Source organism: Drosophila montana, unplaced genomic scaffold (genome assembly GCF_035044405.1).
Source record: "Drosophila montana isolate Dmon_TW-CO22-7 unplaced genomic scaffold, ASM3504440v1 contig_3847_1, whole genome shotgun sequence".
Lineage (NCBI taxonomy): Eukaryota > Metazoa > Arthropoda > Insecta > Diptera > Drosophilidae > Drosophila > Drosophila montana.
This window is the reverse complement of record NW_026998719.1, coordinates 204,444-223,921: the sequence shown is the minus strand read 5'-3', so window position 1 is coordinate 223,921 and position 19,478 is coordinate 204,444. Positions and strand designations below refer to the sequence as shown.

Below are 19,478 nucleotides of genomic sequence, written 5' to 3'. Positions count from 1 at the left end.
TATAATGGTCTGATTTTGAAAAGATTTTGTTTAAATGTAGGAATACTGAGTTTAGTTAATATAACATAATATATAAAATACTTTTTCATGCAGGAACTGAATTTTCTACCGGTCATTCCTATTACAGTCATATAATATAGTGTATAGTGTAGTTTCATCACGTTCTATATTATCTGTACAGTGTTTAATACAATATTATATACATAATACAAACATGCAAATTGTACGATACTTAAAAAATCGATTATTTAACTAGGTGCTTGTGTTACCTGCTGATGGGGCAGGAAGCCCTTGTATTCGTCATCGGTGCCCAGTATGTAGGTGGGTATATTGCCACGCCCCTTGACAAATGTGTTACCCCGATAATTGCATTGAATATTAAAATTGCGCAGCTTCAATGCCGTATTCTCTGTCACCTGTATTTTGCCTGGCACGCCCGTCGAATCCATTCGGGAGGCCATATTCACTGGATTGCCCCAGATATCATAGTGAGGCTTCGATATGCCGACCACACCGGCCATAGCCCGGCCGTGGGAGATGCCGATTCGCAGCATGCCATAGTCCGTGCTGCCCTCATATTCCGACTGCATATTCTCAGCATTAAAGCGTCGCATCGCACGCATCAGATCCAAAGCAAAATTGGCCATAACTTTGACCACCTCATCATTGCTCCGCTCATTGCTGTTGTCTACGTTGCTTAGTCTCGGCGTACCGTTTATCACATTGCCCTCGTACTGTCCACGCTCCAGATCTAGAGCTATGGTGCTGCCATTGCCGTAAGGCACGCGCTGCATTTGCTCAGAGCCCAAGTTGCGGTACTGACTCCGTCGACCATTTGGCATCAACGACACGTTGCGAAATTTCACCTGGGGCGCATTGACCTGCTCGGAACGTGTGACATCCAGACCACAGGCCGCCATGTATGTCCAGTTGGCCACCTTGATCTTCTCCACGCGCATACTAGTCGCATATTTGTTCAGCTGCAATGTGAAAATGTGGCAGTTATTGGTTTATTATTTAAAATTCATACTCACCACATCATCAAAGTCACAGATGATCTCGTTGAGCACACGCAGACCTATTTTATCGGTATCAAAGTTTTTGATTGAGGCAAACATGACAGCCACATTGTCGTACTCCTCGTAGTAAAGCTCGTTCTGCAGCTGGGTGGACAAATAGAAGTCGGCTAAAAAGTCAGATGAAAAACAATGTTTAGCTCGCTTATAGCATTGCCTTGGTAATAGACTTACCCACGTGAGCGGGCAATATATTGACCAGCAGCACCTTGATGGTGTCATTGGTGATGAGGGCATCGTCCTGTTTCTGCATCAGTTGCCGCTTCCAGCTGCCAATTGCTGTTGCTTTTAGACAGGCATGTCAGGACTTAGATGCTAAACGACTTACTTGTAATCTACTTTGGCTATAAACTCAGTCTGACGCTCCATCAAATGGAATATGCCCAACGTTATAAAAATGAGCAAAATGTGCGAATACTCGGCATTAAAGTTGACATTCGTCGAGGGACTGATGGCATAGATATAATCAAACTCGAAGACCACCAGCACCGCATAGGTCCCAGTGATGACCACCGCCACAGTTGTCTTCACAAAGAAGGGTATGCGCGTGAACAGAAAGGATGTGCCAATGACCAGAGTCATGCAGTTGGTCAGGATCTAGGGAATTGAGCTTGATTATGTACCAACATTGATTATAGCTTGCCTGGCTTACCCAAGGATGAAAGCATTGTAAGCGCTCTTCAAAGCTAACGTCCGTCATTGATTCATCTTCAATGGATGTAGATCTACAATCTAGCTGCAAAGTATAATTACAACAATTGTTTAAAGTATGGCAAAGAATCTTTTTTTCATTAAAAAGAACGAATTTAAAACATTCCACAAGCTTTAAGTGTTGTTAAAGTACAAAGATTGCGATTTACAGTTACACATAATTACGTCCCTGCCTTATCGTTGTTACAGCGTTGCCACTCTTGCTTACATTTAACACGTGAGAAAATAAAAAGTAATTTTACTTTGTGCCAATAGGAAAAATAAAAAATGGTGCCAAAATGTTATGTTTTACCCACCACTTGCATTGTCGCCACACCACCATAGGAAAGAATAACCAGAAAGTAGACAACCAGGCGTATTATAATGCTGCTCTGCATGCAGTCGGACATTCTATAGAGAAGGAGGCTGAGTTTGGACTGAGGCAGCGACTGTTCCGCGTCGGAGACATACATAATCCAGAGTTTCTTGTACCAGGAGATAATCAGCAGTGTCGTAAGCACGCATATGGTGATGCCATCAATGACCCAGTAGTGATATTGGGTGCTTAAAACAAAAAGTGCATCCAAATGCCATTAAAGAATTGGAATAGCTTTGGATTCGCGACTGCACTCACTCCTTGCTGAGCAGCTGTATGGCCAGCAGGCACATGTACACAAACCAGGCTAGTGCAATGCTATACTTGAGCATCACATCGGGTTCCCGTATGTATTGAAGCTCCCAGTTGCGTATGCGAAAGAGCAAACAGAAGGAACTGATGTTGCGTCGAAAGGTTTCCTCCTCGATTTCATCCTGTGTGAGGTTCTTAGAGCGCCGGCACACCTTGGTGATCCTAGTAGAAGATTAAAAGTGGTAAGTTCAAGTTAACTTGATATAGATACAGCTGCACTTACTGTATACGACCGATGGGCATTTTGTCTAGCTCCCGGCACATCTCCAGCTTGGCCTGGTTGCGCACTTGATTGTATTGCTGCAGCGTCGAGTTGTACATGAAGTTCGATTTGCTGGCCTCGCTCAGCTTCTTGGCCTGGCGCTCGCGCTGCACCCGACGCGGATCGTGCATGGGGGCCTATAACTTTCGACTCTGTGTAATTCATTTCATCTCGGTGGGGTCAACGTGTCGTGGGCAATACTCACGCGCAGGGACTTGATCAGAAAGGTGCGTATGTCGTGCTTCTGCAGCACCGGATCCTCACGTGCCTTTTCGGTGCCATCCTCAAAGAAATACTCGCCATCTAGCAGCCGCAGTGTTTGCTGACTCACATGCACACGTCCCGTTGCGCCGGTGGCCTCCAGTCGATTGGCTATGTCCACATCCTTGGACCAAATGTCAAACTGCCATTTGGCAGCGCCAATCACGCCCGACAGCACATCTCCGGAGTGGACGCCAATACGCATATCAATATTCAGATGTCGCTTCTCCCTGAGAAGCATGGATAGATTAATAGCTGAGCCAGGGCCATGGACTGTCTCACCTAACATCGCGTATGTCCTTGATCATGCGCAGACCCAAATCGACACAGCACTTGGCATGATCCTCATTTGGACTGGCCAGTCCAGCGACGCAATAGTAGCAATCGCCCAAGAACTTGATGCGCATCACATTGTACTCCTCGCTGGCGATGTCGAAGCGCACAAACAGATCGTGCAGCGCCTCCACCAGCTTTTTCACGTCCAGCGTTGTGGTCAGATGCGTATAGTTCACCACATCCGCATAGAGTACGGTCACGTCCTTGTGCGGCTCGATGAAGAGTGTGCTGTAGACCGGAAGAGTGGAGTTGGAGTGAGAAGGATCATATCTAATCGAAGGCATGGCAAGTCTTACCCATGATCCGGCTGGCGCCAGCGTTTCAATGCTTGACTGTTGTTATTGAGGCCGTGATCGAAGCCGGGTCTTCGCTGATGTTGTTGCTTAGAGCGTTCGATGCGATTACGGACATCCTCCTGCAGGCGATCGGCTATCTGAGCGGGCAATATGCTAAGCAATAAACTGCGCTCCTGATCTCGCGCATAGCGCAACAACAGATTCTCCTCCACATACTGACGCCTATCCAGGAAAGTTGTGCGCAGCGCAATATCTCGCATGAGTCGGAAGAAGATGCCCAAGCAATTGACGCAGCTCAAGTAGATGGCTTCACTGGAAACAAGGATTGGAAAGGGAGCTTCTTTGTATCGGATTGCATTCTTACTTGAATATGCTATGCATTTGGTTCTCCTCCTTGGAAGTGATCACAAAACTGTAATTAATTATATAGCATATGGTAACCGAAGCGCCGAGTATAAAGGGCTGCAGCACATAGGGAATGGGCATGAACATGTAGATGGCATATAATGTGTAGGCATCATAGATGGGATTAAGTATATCGTTATTGGTGGTGGCATGGTAGATATTCAGGCCAATATCTGTGTGGGAAAATTGCAAGCAAAGAATTACCATGAACCACCCAACGTTTAAATTGTAAGCAACGCACCCATCAGCACCAGGATGGAGACGGCCAACCAGGAGGAGGCGTAGATCAGCCAGCCGTGCTTGCTAATCAGCTCATTGCGAAAGTTGACCGAGAGTATTAACCAAATAAGCAGACCGGTGACCACATAGGCGACCATATCAATATACGCGTAGGTCAGATCCGATGAGGTCAGCAGCAGCAGGGCATGGGTGAAGGTAACCAGCAGCTCGATAAAGATGAATATCGACAGATAGCCAATGCGCAGCCGGCGCATATACAGCTCATAGGACTCTTCCAGCTCCAGGTTGCGACATTTGCGCTGATTGTGGCAAACGGCATTAAGATTGTTCTTTTTGTGTTTAAGGATTCGTGCTTACCACCAGATAGGACCATTCCCAGTTCTTTTCGTTGAGCGCCGTCTGGACGTGCTCGACGTGCGAGCGAAACGGATGTGTCCGATCATGTGAATTCATTCTGGTGCTCTTGCTCGTTATCTTTCAAGTCTTTAACATTTTTGCTGGCCAGCATTTACAAAAACAAAACAACAAATAAATACAATAATGCAAGGAAAAACCTTTAATCCGCAATCAAAAGTCAGTCACTAGTCTGTTATTTTTACAATCAGATTAAACTCCTGGCATAAAAACATTGAGTCAGCCGGTCGGCCAGACGATTGCCGGAGCTCTTTGGAAAGGGGCTCTTATCAAGGCAGCTGGGAGAGCCAGCGAGTGGGGCTGAGCGAGGTGAGCGTACGTATTATTGTGTGATTATTTGGGATATGTAAGAATATCTGATTCAAGTATTCCGTTTATTGTGCTCAAAAGTACTTAAAAATAGTATGTAACTAAAAAAAAGAGTATATCGCCAGCTTATTTGGCAATTTGTCTAATGTGTTGTTGATAGCGCTAATGACTTGTAAATCACACACTTGTCTATCAATACACACACTAATAGAGCCCTATTAAAAATTTTGTAAAGCACTATCTCTGGCTGCAGTTGCAAACTGGACAGAGATGCAGTTGTTCTTGACTTTTGGGCAGAATTGTAATTTATTGTGGTTGGCTGGTTAATAACAAAACCACTTGAAATAAATTCACGCACTTCACTTTCGTTGGCAATAAACACGATAATAATTAATAAAAATTAACACCACTTAAGCTCGTCGCGCTGCTACAAACCAATACAAAACGGACAGGTATCACAAATTACTCTTTGGCAAAGCTGATAAGCGTCGTCGATTGCCAGCGACGGTTACGGCTATTGCTGCTCAACAGAGCTGAGGCACACGCTTTACGGTTGTGCTCTATATATTCGACACACTGCGCACCTGTAATAATTGAAGTCTTGCACCGATCAACTTCTGCGACCAACTGGTGGCAAGAGTGGCGACGCATTGCTATCACACCTGTCTGTTTGAACCGCTTATCGGTGTGAAGTGTGCGCTGCAAAGTGTTAAGCTTGTTCGCATTACTGTTACTGATTAATTGCATTTGTTTTTTTATGAGATTATGAGATTTGTTTCGCGCATTTTTACTAGGTGTATAAAATACATGCTTAAATTTAAAAAGACGCGCCATTAGTGAATGTCAGCATTCGGTCATGTAGCACAGTCCAGTATAAATTGAGTTGGCAGCCCTACATTCTGTTAACAGTTTGCTTATCGATTATTCCAGGACTTAACATTACCTTGCGAGCTTCTGTTTAGGCCCTGTTGTGCGGCCACTGAGCAGCTGCTGTTTTTCAAGTGTAGAGGTAAATGTTCTATCAAATAATCTCTTGCACGCAATAGTAATTTCCAATTAAATTATTTATTTTAGTGTTAGTTTTGTTTATTAAATTGTTCAAGAGTTTGTAATGCCGGGAACACAAGGAACAGCAGAAAGGAATGCTTGGCTGCTGTTATTTAACAGTCAGAACTACTGTTAAATAATTGCCGCTGTTATCATCACACGAGAAGAAGAAGATTTAATTATTTTTGTTTTTCGGCCCGTGCGTATTTTTTCTGTCCCTTTTTTTTTCGTATTGCATATTAAATAAAGTACGCCATATAAATAGAACTTGCCCAAGTTTCACAGCTGCTGCAATGTCAGCGTTTACGGAATCCGCGCTACTCAAGAAGTTGTCGGAACTGAACCCCAGCCAGCAGAGCATACAAACATTGTCCTTATGGCTCATACATCACCGCAAACATCACACGGTCATAGTGCAGACCTGGCAGCGCGAATTACAGAACGGTATGTAGCCAGCAAGCGCGGGATTCAGTACACCCAGCATTATCTATGTTCGCAGTGCCGGAGCCCAAGAAACTAACGTTCATGTATCTGGCCAACGATGTTATTCAGAACAGCAAAAAGAAGGGCCCCGAATACGGCAAGGAGTTCAGTAATGTGCTACCCAAGGTGTTTGGCCATATTGGCGAAACTTGCAGCTCGGACAAGCTGCTGGGCAGCCTGGGACGCATCCTAAATATATGGCAAGAGCGCGGCGTCTACGATCCCAAGGCCATTGCCGATTACCGAGCGCGCATGCACCGCGAGACGAACGCCGGAACAACCGCCAATGCCGCTGGCAATGGTAGTGAAACTGCTGCGGGCCACAAGCACAACCACAACAGCAGCGGCAGTGGCAACAAAGCGGAAAGGTCTGAGAAACGCGAGAAGCGCAAGCATGAGGAGCGGCACATGAAATCAAAGCGACCACGTGGATCGCATCATCAGAGCGTCAGCGTTGAGCCGCCAGCAGCTGAAGCGGAAAATGGGCATACGCCGCCATATTTGCCATTGGGCGAACCGCCCGAGCCCGAGGAGCTGATCAAAGCGCTGACCAGTATTGAGAATTCGGCGTCCAGCGATGCGCTGGTGCGGGAACGCATCGCTAAGCTGCCGCCGGAGATATCGGAAATAAGCTGCATTACCAAACTAGAGGATAAGGACAAGGCCAAGGTCTTGGCCAAGCAGGTAAGTCTTGAAATGAAGCCAACTACCTGCATTCACTAAACATTCCCATTTCGTCTCTAGGTTAACGAAGCCGTTGATTTGCTGAATGAATACAATGCACGTCTCTCGGCCGAAATGGAGGAGCGCACCAAATTGGCTGCCATGCTGCGGGACTTTCAGGCGGAACAAAAGGAACTGCTGGCTCAGGCAGAGCAGCGCTTGGATGTACGTTCATTGGGAAAATGTTTATAAACGAAAAACAATTTACTTTTGCTTTGCATTAAATGTTCGAATTGGTCCATTTCCAATATATATTTATATATTTGCATTTTCCCACTCAACCAAAAAACAAAAACCGCTCCTATCCAAACTTTTAAGTGCCCCCCCTCCCACACGCTGCATCATGCCTAATGCGCTCTTCTTTGCTCTGTATATGTATATTTGCAGGAACACAAGAAGAAGCTGGCAAAGATGTTGGGCCTGCAAAAAGAGATACACGATCATTTATCCAATCTGCCAGATCTGACCCAGCTGCCAGACGTAACTGGCGGCCTGGCACCGCTACCCTCAGCCGGCGATCTCTTTAATACACTGCATTGAGTCGATTTCCGAAATCCGGATGCCCAGATCATCAGAACATCGGCACATCCAGATGATTCGAGGACAACATTTGATAAGTGCTGAGTCAAATCCTAGATTTTTACATAATATATATATATTAAATATGAACTATAATGGCCGTAGTGCGCATGTATTTGAGTCACTTTCAACAAAATATTAATAATTGATTGTAATTAACATTTATTGACAGTTAAATAGAGCACATCATTATTTATTTGCATCAGTGCATCAGTTTGTGTATGGAAATATGGATGCGACCTTAGTGCATCACGTAGTTGGCAACGCCCTGCCACTTCTCCACGAAGCCAATGATGTCGGTCACGCTGCTGGCCGGTGCCATCTTGACGGCGACCGCGAACTTGCTCCAGACATCGCGATTGACCTGACTACTGGACGCTTGAAAGGTGACCGGCTGGCGGCCACGCACCGGATAGCCGCTGAGCAGGCAGGGCATATCGTTTGGACCCAAGCTGGACTCGTAGAGGCCACGATCATCGTTTGGCAACAGCTGATCGACCTGCTGATCCATGCTAACGGCCAGCACCCATTCGCGCACCTCCTCGTGCAGACTGGGCTCGTTCTTCAGGTGTATGTCCTCCGGCAGCGGCACGGAGCTGGGAAAATCGGTGGCCGCCAACTCGGTATGATCGACCAGATTGCCAGAGCCCTCCTCGATGGCCTCGCACACGTCCAAATAGTGATTGAGCATGACAAACGCCTCCGATTCGCGACCCGCCTGACGCAGCTCCATGCCCGCCTCGTAGAAGCCCTTGTCCACGGGCAGCACATCCGTGTGCCGCAGCAGCGCCAAGGAGATACGCACCGCCACCGGCTGCAGGGATGGCACTTGCCTGCAGGCGGCACGCGTCGCATAGTAGTGGGCGATCAGCAGATACTGCTCCACATTGCCCGTAAACTTGGCCTGCGCGTGCTCCGAGCCGCGAAGCCCCTGCAGCATGCCGTGCAGAAAATTGCGTAGCCTCTGCCACAAGGCGCCGCCCTCCGACTGCTCCTCGCGCAGCGCCAGACAATCCAGGGCGATGCGCGTGTAGATGTTGAAGTGCTCCTCAATCGGCGGCGCCCCATAGCTGAGATAGAGACCCAGTGCGGTTATGCAGTCACCCTCGCGTATTAGTTGAGCCGCATAGGCGGCCACATACTTCTGGAGCACGGACGGACTCAGCTGCTTGGCCTTCTCCAGGCAGCGCTGCCACTGGCCCTGCTCGGCCAGCATATCCAGGGCGCTGATGATGTCAATGTCCGCCAGCTGCTCCACGTTGCCCTCGTGCTTGAGCCGTGACTTTTGCTGCTGCTCCACATAGGCCAGCAGCTCCGCATCAATCTCCTTGGCCAGGCGACGTGCCTTCGACCATTGCTCGGCCCGTATGAATACATCCACCGCCTGCTTGGGCATATCGGCGGCCAGATACAGCTGGGCGGCCGGTCCGATCTGCTTGATGGCCAGCAGACGCGGTCCCAGCGCCTGGGCCAGCTCCTGGGCATCTTTGCCCTCCAGAAACTGATTGACAATCTCGGCGGCACGCAACAGCGCACGCTCCAGCGTGGCCGCATCCTCTGCATTGCTGGCGTCAATCTGCATCAGGCACTCGGCTGCCTTTCGGAATTGCTCCCGCTTGGCGAACTCCGCGGCGCGCTGCAAATAGGCGCGCGAGTCGGCGCTGGCATCCTCGCCCATCTGGCCGCGCTGCTGTTGCGCCTGGAGACGACGCAGATCGTTCATGGCTGCCGGATAGTGCTCCTCGGCAATGCGCAGGGCGTCGTCGAAGAGCGACTCCTGTTTGTAGTGCTCGATGATCAGATCGGGCCGCTGGGCGCGCACCAGCAGCATCTCGTAATCCTGATAGTTGCGCGTCTCGAGTGCCGCCGTCGCCTGGCCAATGAGCACCTCGTTGACGGCATCTGGCAAATGCAGTTCGGCCACATTGAGGGCGGCCTGCCAGTCGCCGGCATGCTGATACATCAGTATCGCCTCCTTGGGCTTGTGCGCCTTCAGGAACTCGGCCTCGGCCTCCTCGAACTTGCCCTCATCCTCCAGTGACATGGCTATCTTCAGATGCACCTCATCCGTTGGCTTGCCCGCAAACCGGCACAGCTCCATGGCGAACTCAAACTGTCCGGAGTCGCAGGCAAAGCCCACAGCCGTGTCCAGGAGTCCCAGCTTGCTCAGCAGACGCACAGCGCTCTCCACGGGCATGGACTTGGCCCACATGTAGGCGACCTGCTGGCTGGCGCCCTCGGTGCCCTTTTGCTTAGCCACGCGATAGCCATCCTCCCAGCGGGACGAGGAGCAGTACATGTGCACGGCCGACTTCCAATCGCCGGACGCAATGAAATGCAGCTCCGCATTCTTGAATTTGCCGCGCGACTCCAGCTGACGCGCCAGATGCAGATGGGTGCTGTCCAGCAGATCCTTGTGATAGCGTTCGACCAGCCTGATCATGGAGTCATACAGCTCCCGGCGCTTGTACATGGCTATAGCCAGATCCGGCTCGTTGACAGCTATCAGCACCTTTTCGGCATCCCGGTATTTGGCCTGCTCCTCTAGACTGCTGGCCAGCTGGATGAAGAGTTCGCGTAGCTGCTCCGATTTCAGATACTTCTCGCCCAGCACATAGGCGCGCTCCCATTTGCCATGGCTATTGAGCAGCTCGATGGCATCCTTGTAGAGATTGGCGCGAACCAGCAAATCCTCAGCGCCATCCAGGTCGCCGGCGAACGCCAAGTGCTTGGACAGATCCAAGGCATGACGCTGTATCAGCTCCGGCTCGTCCAGCACCTTGGCGATTTGGACTGCCTTGCGCCATTGCCGGGCGCCGACAGCTGCCTCCAGAGCCTTTTGGGTGGCACCCGCTTCAATGTAATGATTGATGGATGCGTCCAGCTGCTTGCGACTGACTAGCCAATCGCCCCATTGCTCCTCCAGCGATGTCACCTCCTGAGGGGACACAACACGCGCTAGTTCCAGGGCCCGCGCGTAGGCGCCGCCCTTGCGGTAGAGGGCCAACGCGGCCTCCGGACGGGACAAGCGATGTGCAATGTCGCCGGCCAGCTCGTAGAGCTCGCTGTGGACCAGGCCCTCGGTTACCTGGAGCATTAGCTGCTCATCCTGGAGCAGCTGCGGCGTCTTTAGGGCCAGGCGTGCGGCACGCGCCGGTTTGTTGGCCTTGAGGAACAGCGCCATGGCCTGCTGCAGCTCACCCTCATCCTCGAGCACTTGGCCGGCCTTCTCCTGCTGCTCGGTCTCCAGCAGAAAGTCCATGTGCTGCTGTCGCAGCTCCGGCAAGCGCGCATAGCCCCGCCTCTCCGCCAGGGCAACAGCTTCATCCCACATGCGCAGCTGCTGGTACATGCCCAGGGCTGCCTCGATGTCGCCCTGCTCCAGATAGATGCGCTCCGCGGCACGCAAATCCGAGCCGAGCAGCGCCAGCTTAGCGCGCACCGCCGGACAGTGAATGCCCGGATTGCCCGTGGCCAGCTCAAAGTCATCCGCCTGCTGTATCATCTCGGCCAGATAGTAGGCCTTGGACACATTGCCCAGGGCCGCATAGCAGCGTTGCGCCACCCGCAGATTGCCCTCCTCCAGCGCGATGATGGCCAGATTATGCCACATGGCCTTGGCAGCCGGCTTATCGCCCAACGACTCCAGAAAGTGTACAGCCCGGCCAAAGTCGTTGTCATTGACTGCGGTGCCGAACTCGACGAGGCCCTCGTCCAGCTGATAGCTGTGCTCGCTGGGTCCATCTTGTGTGCGCACCACTGTGCGACCCTGCATGAAAGTGTTGTGGGTGATCCTCGCCATCAAAAATGTTCAACTTACCTGGTCGCGCATCACCTCGATCGCCTCGCCGCGTATAGTCTGCATGGTCACGTGCTCGGGAAGATCGATGTTATACCAGATGGCCAGATTGTTGTTGCTTTGGGCCACCACGACATCGCTCTGTGGCACCCACTGGACAAAGGAGATGTTGCCGAGCAGCGTCTGCTTCTTGCCACTGTAATTGTCGACGAGTATCAGGCGCAGCTTCTTGTCCCGGAAGAGTAGCTTGTGCGCTGTCTCGCTCAGCTCCAGCCAGTCGATCTTAGTCTCGTGATTGATCTGACCGCTGACCAGCTGACTAACCAGATCGACCACACATATCGTCTTGGCGTCCAGCAGAAAGGCGAGCTTCTTGTTATCCCGCCCATTGCCGCGTTCATTGAGCCGCACGGAGATCACATGTGGATTGACGAACTCGGTGCGCACCGAGCCCAAGATGTGATTGTCGCCATATTCGACGAGGCTCAGCTCGCCCACATTGAAGATCAGGCACACGTGCAGATTCTCAAAGTAGAAGCGCTCGTGACGACCCGATGCCGTCCAGGGCACCTCGCTGGCCAGATTGCGCGTCAGATCGCACAGTATGAGCGACTCCTCGGTGCGGCCCACCAGGAAATTGTCCTTGCCCATGATGCGCACATCGTCTATCTCCAGGCCCAGCTGCGACTCGATGGTCAGCTGCTGCGTGGGCTCGGTCAAGGAGCGCACCAGCAGCTGGCTGGGCGCCACAAAGATCAGCTCGAACTTATCCTGCCAGATGGTGCGCTTCAGCACCGACTCAAACAGCAGCACGGCGCCACTTACGGAGCCCAGGGCCAGTCGAGCACCATCCCGGCGCCAGATCAAGGCGCTCAATGTGTACAGGCAGCTGATCTCCTTGCTGGCACTCTCGCTCCAGGCGCTCTGGCGCGGACTCCAGGCAAAGATCCTGATGCGATCGTAGCTGCCAAAGGCGACCGCCTGCCCGTTGGGACTGCAGGCGGCGACCGTGAATTCGCGCTCGCCCTCGGAGCGTGAGAAATCAAAGCAGCGCTGCTGACGGCCCTGGAGGAACGTAGAGCAATACAGAGAGAGACAGAGAGAGAGGGAGAAAGAGTGAAAGTTGATTATTATAGACATGACAGAAAGGCAACGTTAGATGGAAGAGAGGCAGAATGAAAGAGAGAGCATTAGACGGAAGAGAGGTTAGCTAACAATCGGAAAGAGACAGATCTAATTTAAAGAGAGATCGGGCGCGAGAGATCTGACGAGACACCGTGTAAGTACCGCCAAAATCTGATAGCTCTCCCTAGGTTCTAGCCCTGCCAACCCTTGACCCCTTGACCCTGCTGCCCATACGTACCACACTGTCGTAGAAGACAATGCGCTGATCACAGCCGGCGGCACAGAAGCCGCCCTGGGGCCAGGCGAGGGCAAATGGTGGCACTGGATGCTGCACCACACGACCCAAAGGTTCGGTGGCCTCCTCCGTCAGATAGTAGCGGATGATGGTGCCATCGTTGTGGCCGCTGAGAAAGCCATTGCCCTTGGTGTTGGCCGCCAGCGAGATGCAGATGCTGTCGCCGCTGTAAAGGCTCTGCGACTTGTTGCTCTTGCAGTGCAGAGCACGCACTTTGCCATCCTCGAGTCCTGCAGAAAGGCGTTACAATGAGAAGATATTGAGGGATGGGTGTGAGGGTTGACTCACCCGCGACAATGGCGCCTGTGGCCAGCCAAATGAGGGCTGTGACTGCGCCCGCCTGGGGGAACTTGTTGCAAATGACCTTTTTGTCGTTCCATGATTCGCCCAGCTTGTAGACGTAGACAATACTGTCGCTCTGGCCCACCGCCAGCTTGGTGGAGTCCGGGCTGAAGGCCAGGCCGCGTATCACATACGAGTTCTTGCCATTGGCCGCATTCGCTGGCTTCGTGCTGAACTTGTCCCGACGCTCGCCCGCATCATCGTACAGCAGAATGTGGCGATCGGCGGTGGCAATTGCCAATTTCTGCTGATTGGGCGACCAGGCGAGACCCGCAATACGCTGGATTTGCTCCTGGAAAGTGGGTGAGTGTGTCTGTTAATCTTGGGTAATGGTAGCTATTCCTGAGTTCCTTACCTGTCCCTCGAGCAGCGTTCGCAAATATTTTAATTGCATGGCTGGGAATTGTTTTTTTTTTTGCTCTAAATCCCACTGCGGCTGGAAAAGTTTAGTTTATTGCGTCGAAATTTTCAGCTCGATGCTTGCGTTTGTTTTGACCAGCAGTTGCCAAGGTAACGTTGCATGTTGTCTGATTTCTTGCTGCTTCCGCTTTGTGCTTGCCATTCTAAATAAATGCCCTTTGTTTGGAAATGCAGCAGGTGCCGGGCATGCCACAGGATGTGTGGCTGGCTTCTAGTTGGAAGGGGCGTTGGGGGGTTGGTTTTTTTGTTGTTGCTGTTGTCGAACATGATAATGTCAGCGCTGGCGCTGGCGACGCAGCGAAAGCTGTTGCTTGCTCTGCAGCCAGGTCGTCAGGCCTCAGCCTGTTGGCCTAGTCCTGGCAGCAGCAGCAACAGCTCGCAGAGGCGCATGTGTGGGCAAGAGAGCGGAGAGCAGTTCAATTCATACAGGTGTGCTAACCCAATTGAGCGCGAGAGAGAGAGAGCTTTGCTCTTAAGGGAAGTCCTACAAAATTGGCATAAAAGCAGCTCTAGCCGCAAATATATATTGAAAAGTCACATTTATATAAGGTTCGTGTTTGCGCTAATATATAGTGTAAGAGTTACATTTGTATGACAAACGTATTAAACTAAAACAACTGCTTTTCAAATATTTGTTGCACTGCTTTGCCAAATTCAGCCCCGCTAATAATTGCAATGTTTTCTAAATTTGTATTAGCTAAAATCATTTTAAAAAAGTGTCATTAAAGCAGGTGCGTGTTTGTGCGTGTACTATCGTATAAGAGCCTCATAGGTGTATGCGCAAATAGACGCGGGCTCGTGTATGTGCTAGCTCTAACGTCTAGAGTCTACATTTGTATAACAAACTTAACTGGACAGGCTCGTGTGCTTGCTAGCGTTTAAGCGTATAAGAGTCACATTTTAATAGAAAATATGCGCGGGGTTGTGTATATGATAGTTATAGCGTCATATGTGTCTTGTATAAGACTCGTATAACACTTGAAACCACTGCTTTGGTCGCTTTCATTTTAAGCTGCTTTGTCAACTGCTTTGCCAGGGGTAGTGCGACTCTTTCGGAATTATTTTTTTAAACTTTACCAAATAATTTCCCCAGCTGGCGCCCCGCAAAGCTTCGTTGCGCTCTCGTGCATTTCTACGCGGTGGTCGGCTCTCATCGTAACAGCAGCCACTCGTTGCGTGGCTCGTGGCAGGACAACGTCGGGTCGGCAGGAACCATGGACACGCAAATGGAGTGCTAGCTGGGCGGGCCAGAAGTCGGTGTGGACCAGGCTAATATATGGCAGCGCATTGTGGCAGGTCAAAGCGCGCGCGCTTCCGTCTAGGCCTGCTGCTGCTTAGCCTGGCTGGCATTCGGCTTGATGCCGGGCCAGGACTTGGCAGCAGCCCTTTAATGAGTTACATTAATTAAAGCTACTTTGTAAGCGGCGGTTGCTTGTGGCTGCTGTTGTTATGGTTGTTGCTATATAACAGTTGTCTGTCCGTGTGTGTGTGTGTGTGTGTGTGTGCATGAATAAACATGCAACATGAATTTCGTCCTTGACTTTTAATGGGTTTATGACAAAAAGCGTTGCTCACCAACCAGACCCCATGACCCGCAGCTAATGTGCAGGGCGCACTTTATTGTCGCTGATTTCGCAGTCGCATGTGTGTAACTCCCACTCCCCACTCCCCCATCCCTCTCTCTCACTCTCTCGCTCACTTCATGTGTGTATGCGGCTAACAGAGTTGTTAAAGCGGATGTCTGCCGGAAGCTCTTGTGGGTGCCATTTTTGTTCATGTTCCGTGCGTCGCACGCCATTTTTATCTATCTATCTGTGTGGCTTAAAAACTTAAAACGTTGCCCAGACTTTTGTCTTTCTGCTAAAACTTGGCAATTCCTGCGCTCGCGTTGTCTGTCATTGTTTCAGCTGCATCTCCGGCTGCCTTTCTGCACTGCATTTGCCATTTCCGTCTATGACTCTTGCTGTATTGTTTTACTTTCGGCGACAGTCAACTTAATTTGTCGTCTTATTATTTATGTCGTTTACTTAGTTCTCAAGATGCTTTCCATTAGAATTAACAAGTGACAGTTGAAGTGTCGCGCATACGCCAGGTGTAGATCTCTCTCTCTCTCTCTCTCTCTCTGCCTCTATCGCTGTCTCTTTCTTTGGCTGGCTTTCTATTAATGGATTTTCATGCATTTTCCAGCTGGCGACCATAATGCGCTAATACAGACCATAAGCAACAATCTGGTTAAAACTCATAGCCAGGCGCCAGTTAAAATCTGGGCACTTATCGCGCGCTGCAAGGCGAAAGTTTTTCCTTAAACTTTTTCACACACATCCGCACACACTTCAAGCGTGGAAACTGCAACAAACTGTGCATAAATACAAAAAAAAAAAAATAGAAAATAAAAAAGAAAGCTTTGCAAAAAGTGTGGCAGGAAGTGCGCGAAAAATTACAGCCATTGCGAGCGCTATGCATAATGAATAACATTTTCAAATTAGTTTCCGGTCAGTGGAGATTTGAACGCGGCCTGTCGAGCGCACTGGGTAATGGCTAAGAATGAACTGGGCGCTGGTGTGTGTGTGTGGGGGTGTCTGTGTGTGTGTGTGTGTGGTAGGTGTATTGTAACAATTTTGCAATTCAATGCAAACCCAAAATGGGGCAACAAAAGGCCAACAGCAGCTGCAGCAGCAGCACAAAAGGGTTAAAAGAGGAGCAAGAGATGTTCCTAAAATTAAACGATCCCAAAAGTACACGAACTGACAGACAGCGCAGCAATCAAAGAGATTGCCAAGAGCAACAACAACAACAACAACAACAAGAACAAATAACAATCTCAGCTTTAGACCTACTTCTAATCAGGTGGGCAGCTGTAAGATATACGAATATGACACGGCCACATACCGAAACTGGAATGTACAATATAATCACCTTAGAGCAGCAGCTGGGCCTCAGTTTAGCTGGCCACAGCATTCCCCATGGATTGCCAAGCTGGCTAACAGTATTAACAACGTGGCTTGCGCATCCTTGACTGCAGCCGCAGTCGCAGCCGCAGTTGGCGTCAAAAAGTGATGCAATCGTTTTGTTAGCTCGAGGGCCGGCATTTATGTACACTTTTAGCCAAATGAATTGTGGCACAATGAACTCTGGTGCGTCTCTTTGTGCCTTTGGCTTTCTTGACTTCTTTAAAACGTGGCTGGAGCCAGGCACGAACCAAGCTAATTATGTAGATGCCACGGGGGCTACTTAAGTTTCATATCTCTAGCGCGCAGCTTAAGCAACGAGTGCACAAAATTTTAATTTATGATAATCAGCGAGGACGGCAAGGATATGCTGAAAAATAGTGTAAAATATATAAATGAATATATTGAATAATGGTTGGCGGCGGCGTCTGCCCATAAATATTACGACAGTCTGCCGCAGGGCAAACATTTTGAATAACTTAAAAGGCAACAGCATTATATTGTTAGCCATAAGTGAAACATATGTATATATCTCCAAATTAGCATATACAATTTATTATATATCCAAATATGAAGTCCCGAGGAAGGCTTAACCAAATGCGCAACATATGCTGTAATGCCTAAAACTAAACCCAAAGCTGATAACTGTTGAGTTTGACCGCAAAAGCCAACCTGATGGCCATGGTCAGTGACACATGCCTTCAGCTACTCACACGCACATAGACACACACACATAGACACACAGACAGACACAGACACATGCGTAAAGCTGCTGTGAGTCGTGCACATGAAATGATTGTGCGCTTTATTGCTCGGTTCTTGTGGCATTTATGCTTTCCTGCTTAAAGCAAACAGTGTGCGCTATTAGCCACAAAGGCTTGCCAAATAAAGGCAAACAGTTGTATAAACACAGATGTGTGTGTATTTTCTTTTTTGTCGCGATGTCAGCATAAACACTTGCGAGAGTTTCATATTTGCCGTCTCGCTGCACACACATCGCCCCTCGTTTGCCGCTAGCCGATTTCTTTATGCAAATTAGCCGGCTCTTTTTCTTTGCCGTTCTTTTCTTTTCTTTTTGGCCTGGCATCGGTTCTTTTTCATCTGTTTTTTGCATAAATTTAAAATTTCATTTTTTGTATTTATTTGAAGTTCTGCGTTTTGACTGTCGTATAGCATACTTTTATGGGCACTGCCAGTTACATGTCGTTTGTCTCGCTGTCTCTCTCACTCTTTCTCTCTCTTTCTCCCTCTCCTTCTTGTGTCCGTCTGCGTGTCCTTATAGCCCTTGTCTTATTTATGCACTAACATTAAGAATTATTAACTTTGATAACTTGACTTATTGCACTACAGCCTCTGAGTGCCGCCTACTCGACAGCCCCCACCTTCATTGCTTTTACTTAAAATACTCTACGCAGGGTTGTATGCACTGTGCCATTCGATTTGAGCTTCTCATATCAGACTCTATAATTTTCTGGAACTTATATGAGCTTAAACATATTTTATTTATAATTTGTTTTATTTAAGCTATAAAAATAACAAAGAAAATCTATTTGAATTCGGCAACATACCTTGAAAACTTTGTCAACATTTAAAATTTGAATTTTGAAACAAATTTTTTCATATTTTCATATTATTTATATTAAATTACTTGACAGACATGCCACAAAGTGTATTAACACTTCGTTGCTTTGGCCATTTGCAGTTCCCTCTTTTTTTTCGACAATTTTTATTGTTGTTGTCGTTCATTTTTTTCATTTTGATTCCGTGCATGTGCGGAAATTTTATGTGACACTTGAGAGATTTATGTACCGGGCGGGGGCGATTTCACTCAAGTGTGTTGTGCGTGTGCGTGTGTGTGTGTGCGTGTTGGGCGTAGGCCGTGTGGGGCGTGGCCTTGTTGAATTTAAAACTGACAAAGACGCAGTCGCATTCGAGGCAAAGCAACGTCTCGCCTCGGCCAGACACGTGCGACCGGGTCACTTATTGCCTGGCAAATATTAATCATACGCACCGTAACGCGGCGCTATGGATGGGGCACAAAACATCAGCTGGGCGTCGCTGTGGGAAATGTTAATTAATTTCTGTCGTTCAGCGCGATTTTGCAATATTTGGCATTTAATTTAAGCGCCAGCTTAGCCGAACACAACAGGGCCAAAAAGTTGCCTCAGACCCAAAAAAAATATTGCGCAATGAAATGAAATTAATTTCGAGAATTGTTTGACATTCATGGCGTAGACGGGCTGCGCGACACCTTGGCGACAACTTAATGAATGGCAAACAAGTTGCCAGCAGCAGCCAAAAATATAAATTACAAGGCCAATGGCAGTGTGGGCGTGGCCTTTGGCCAATTTGCAGCTTGCAGCGTGTACGGCAACAGCAAAACGGAAAAAAGCGCACACACAATTATAAATTTGTTTTTGCATTCATTTGCCGCGGGGCGCGTTTATTAATTAATCTCTCTTGGCTCAGCGGCAATCAATCTAAATCGCCTGTCAGCGCAGGACCAAAAACAGGCAGCGCCGGCAATAAATTAAATTCAACTATTGTCTGACGGCCGAGACCATGAAAAACCGCTGGCGCAAAAGTTCAAAGCGTCAATTTGGCGAAACCAAATTGTCAAATGCTCGGCGCTGGTCAGTTAATTAAAAATAAATTGAAATTATTAAAATGTTACGAGGATAATTATCAACGGACATGTCCTTGCCAGCTGCCTGCATGTCAAGCCCGTCACGCATACGCC

General features: G+C 49.1%; 3 protein-coding genes and 1 long non-coding RNA gene across 8 annotated transcripts; 1 reads left to right on the top strand and 3 right to left on the bottom strand.

Moving 5' to 3' along the window:
- Positions 1 to 147: 147 nt before the first annotated feature.
- On the bottom strand, positions 148 to 5,612 carry ACXD (Adenylyl cyclase X D). Of its 4 annotated transcripts, XM_064696431.1 has the most exons (14): positions 4,612 to 5,605; positions 4,256 to 4,553; positions 3,974 to 4,187; positions 3,610 to 3,921; positions 3,260 to 3,541; positions 2,922 to 3,207; positions 2,678 to 2,853; positions 2,401 to 2,616; positions 2,084 to 2,330; positions 1,729 to 1,812; positions 1,405 to 1,673; positions 1,251 to 1,345; positions 1,035 to 1,186; positions 148 to 980 (listed from the first exon to the last, which is right to left on the bottom strand). In XM_064696431.1, the coding sequence occupies exons 1-14, from the start codon at positions 4,705 to 4,707 to the stop codon at positions 249 to 251; spliced, it is 3,459 nt and encodes a 1,152-aa protein (XP_064552501.1). In that variant the 5' UTR covers positions 4,708 to 5,605; the 3' UTR covers positions 148 to 248. The 4 variants fall into 4 exon arrangements, with proteins under 4 accessions (XP_064552501.1, XP_064552503.1, XP_064552502.1 ...); XM_064696432.1 differs by lacking the exon at positions 148 to 980 and having other exon boundaries at positions 1,140 to 1,186; positions 1,251 to 1,355; positions 4,612 to 5,610; XM_064696433.1 differs by lacking the exons at positions 3,260 to 3,541; positions 3,610 to 3,921; positions 3,974 to 4,187; positions 4,256 to 4,553; positions 4,612 to 5,605 and having other exon boundaries at positions 2,678 to 2,859; positions 2,922 to 3,062.
- Positions 5,613 to 6,078: 466 nt separating this feature from the next.
- Positions 6,079 to 8,005, top strand: LOC135438211 (regulation of nuclear pre-mRNA domain-containing protein 1B). Of its 2 annotated transcripts, XM_064696439.1 has the most exons (5): positions 6,079 to 6,223; positions 6,290 to 6,468; positions 6,524 to 7,191; positions 7,252 to 7,395; positions 7,618 to 8,005. In XM_064696439.1, exons 2-5 carry the CDS (start codon positions 6,318 to 6,320, stop codon positions 7,768 to 7,770), a joined length of 1,116 nt encoding a protein of 371 aa, XP_064552509.1. In that variant the 5' UTR covers positions 6,079 to 6,223; positions 6,290 to 6,317; the 3' UTR covers positions 7,771 to 8,005. The 2 variants fall into 2 exon arrangements, with proteins under 2 accessions (XP_064552509.1, XP_064552508.1); XM_064696438.1 differs by having other exon boundaries at positions 6,098 to 6,468.
- On the bottom strand, positions 7,955 to 13,764 carry Oseg2 (intraflagellar transport protein Oseg2). The gene is given in 5 exon segments (XM_064696452.1): positions 7,955 to 11,578; positions 11,630 to 12,673; positions 12,972 to 13,307; positions 13,309 to 13,662; positions 13,726 to 13,764. Coding segments are annotated over 5 exon segments (5,301 nt in total). The 3' UTR covers positions 7,955 to 8,050.
- Positions 13,765 to 17,526: 3,762 nt separating this feature from the next.
- LOC135438198 (uncharacterized) lies at positions 17,527 to 18,269 on the bottom strand. Its single transcript, XR_010437863.1, has 2 exons — positions 17,917 to 18,269; positions 17,527 to 17,839 (listed from the first exon to the last, which is right to left on the bottom strand). It is a non-coding gene; the product is annotated as an uncharacterized LOC135438198 (long non-coding RNA).
- Between the last annotated feature and the right edge of the window lie 1,209 nt (positions 18,270 to 19,478).

Bases quoted from the DNA above. Each gene is read 5' to 3' on its own strand.
- ACXD (XM_064696431.1), bottom strand. From the start codon at position 4,707: ATGAATTCACATGATCGGACACATCCGTTTCGCTCGCACGTCGAGCAC. The intron at 3,922-3,973 runs GTAAGAATGCAA...CCTTGTTTCCAG, and splicing joins CAAATGCATAGCATATTCAA to TGAAGCCATCTACTTGAGCT. The intron at 2,617-2,677 runs GTAAGTGCAGCT...ATCTTCTACTAG, and splicing joins ATGCCCATCGGTCGTATACA to GATCACCAAGGTGTGCCGGC.
- LOC135438211 (XM_064696439.1), top strand. From the start codon at position 6,318: ATGTCAGCGTTTACGGAATCCGCGCTACTCAAGAAGTTGTCGGAACTG. The intron at 6,469-6,523 runs GTATGTAGCCAG...CTATGTTCGCAG, and splicing joins GCAGCGCGAATTACAGAACG to TGCCGGAGCCCAAGAAACTA. The intron at 7,192-7,251 runs GTAAGTCTTGAA...TTTCGTCTCTAG, and splicing joins CCAAGGTCTTGGCCAAGCAG to GTTAACGAAGCCGTTGATTT.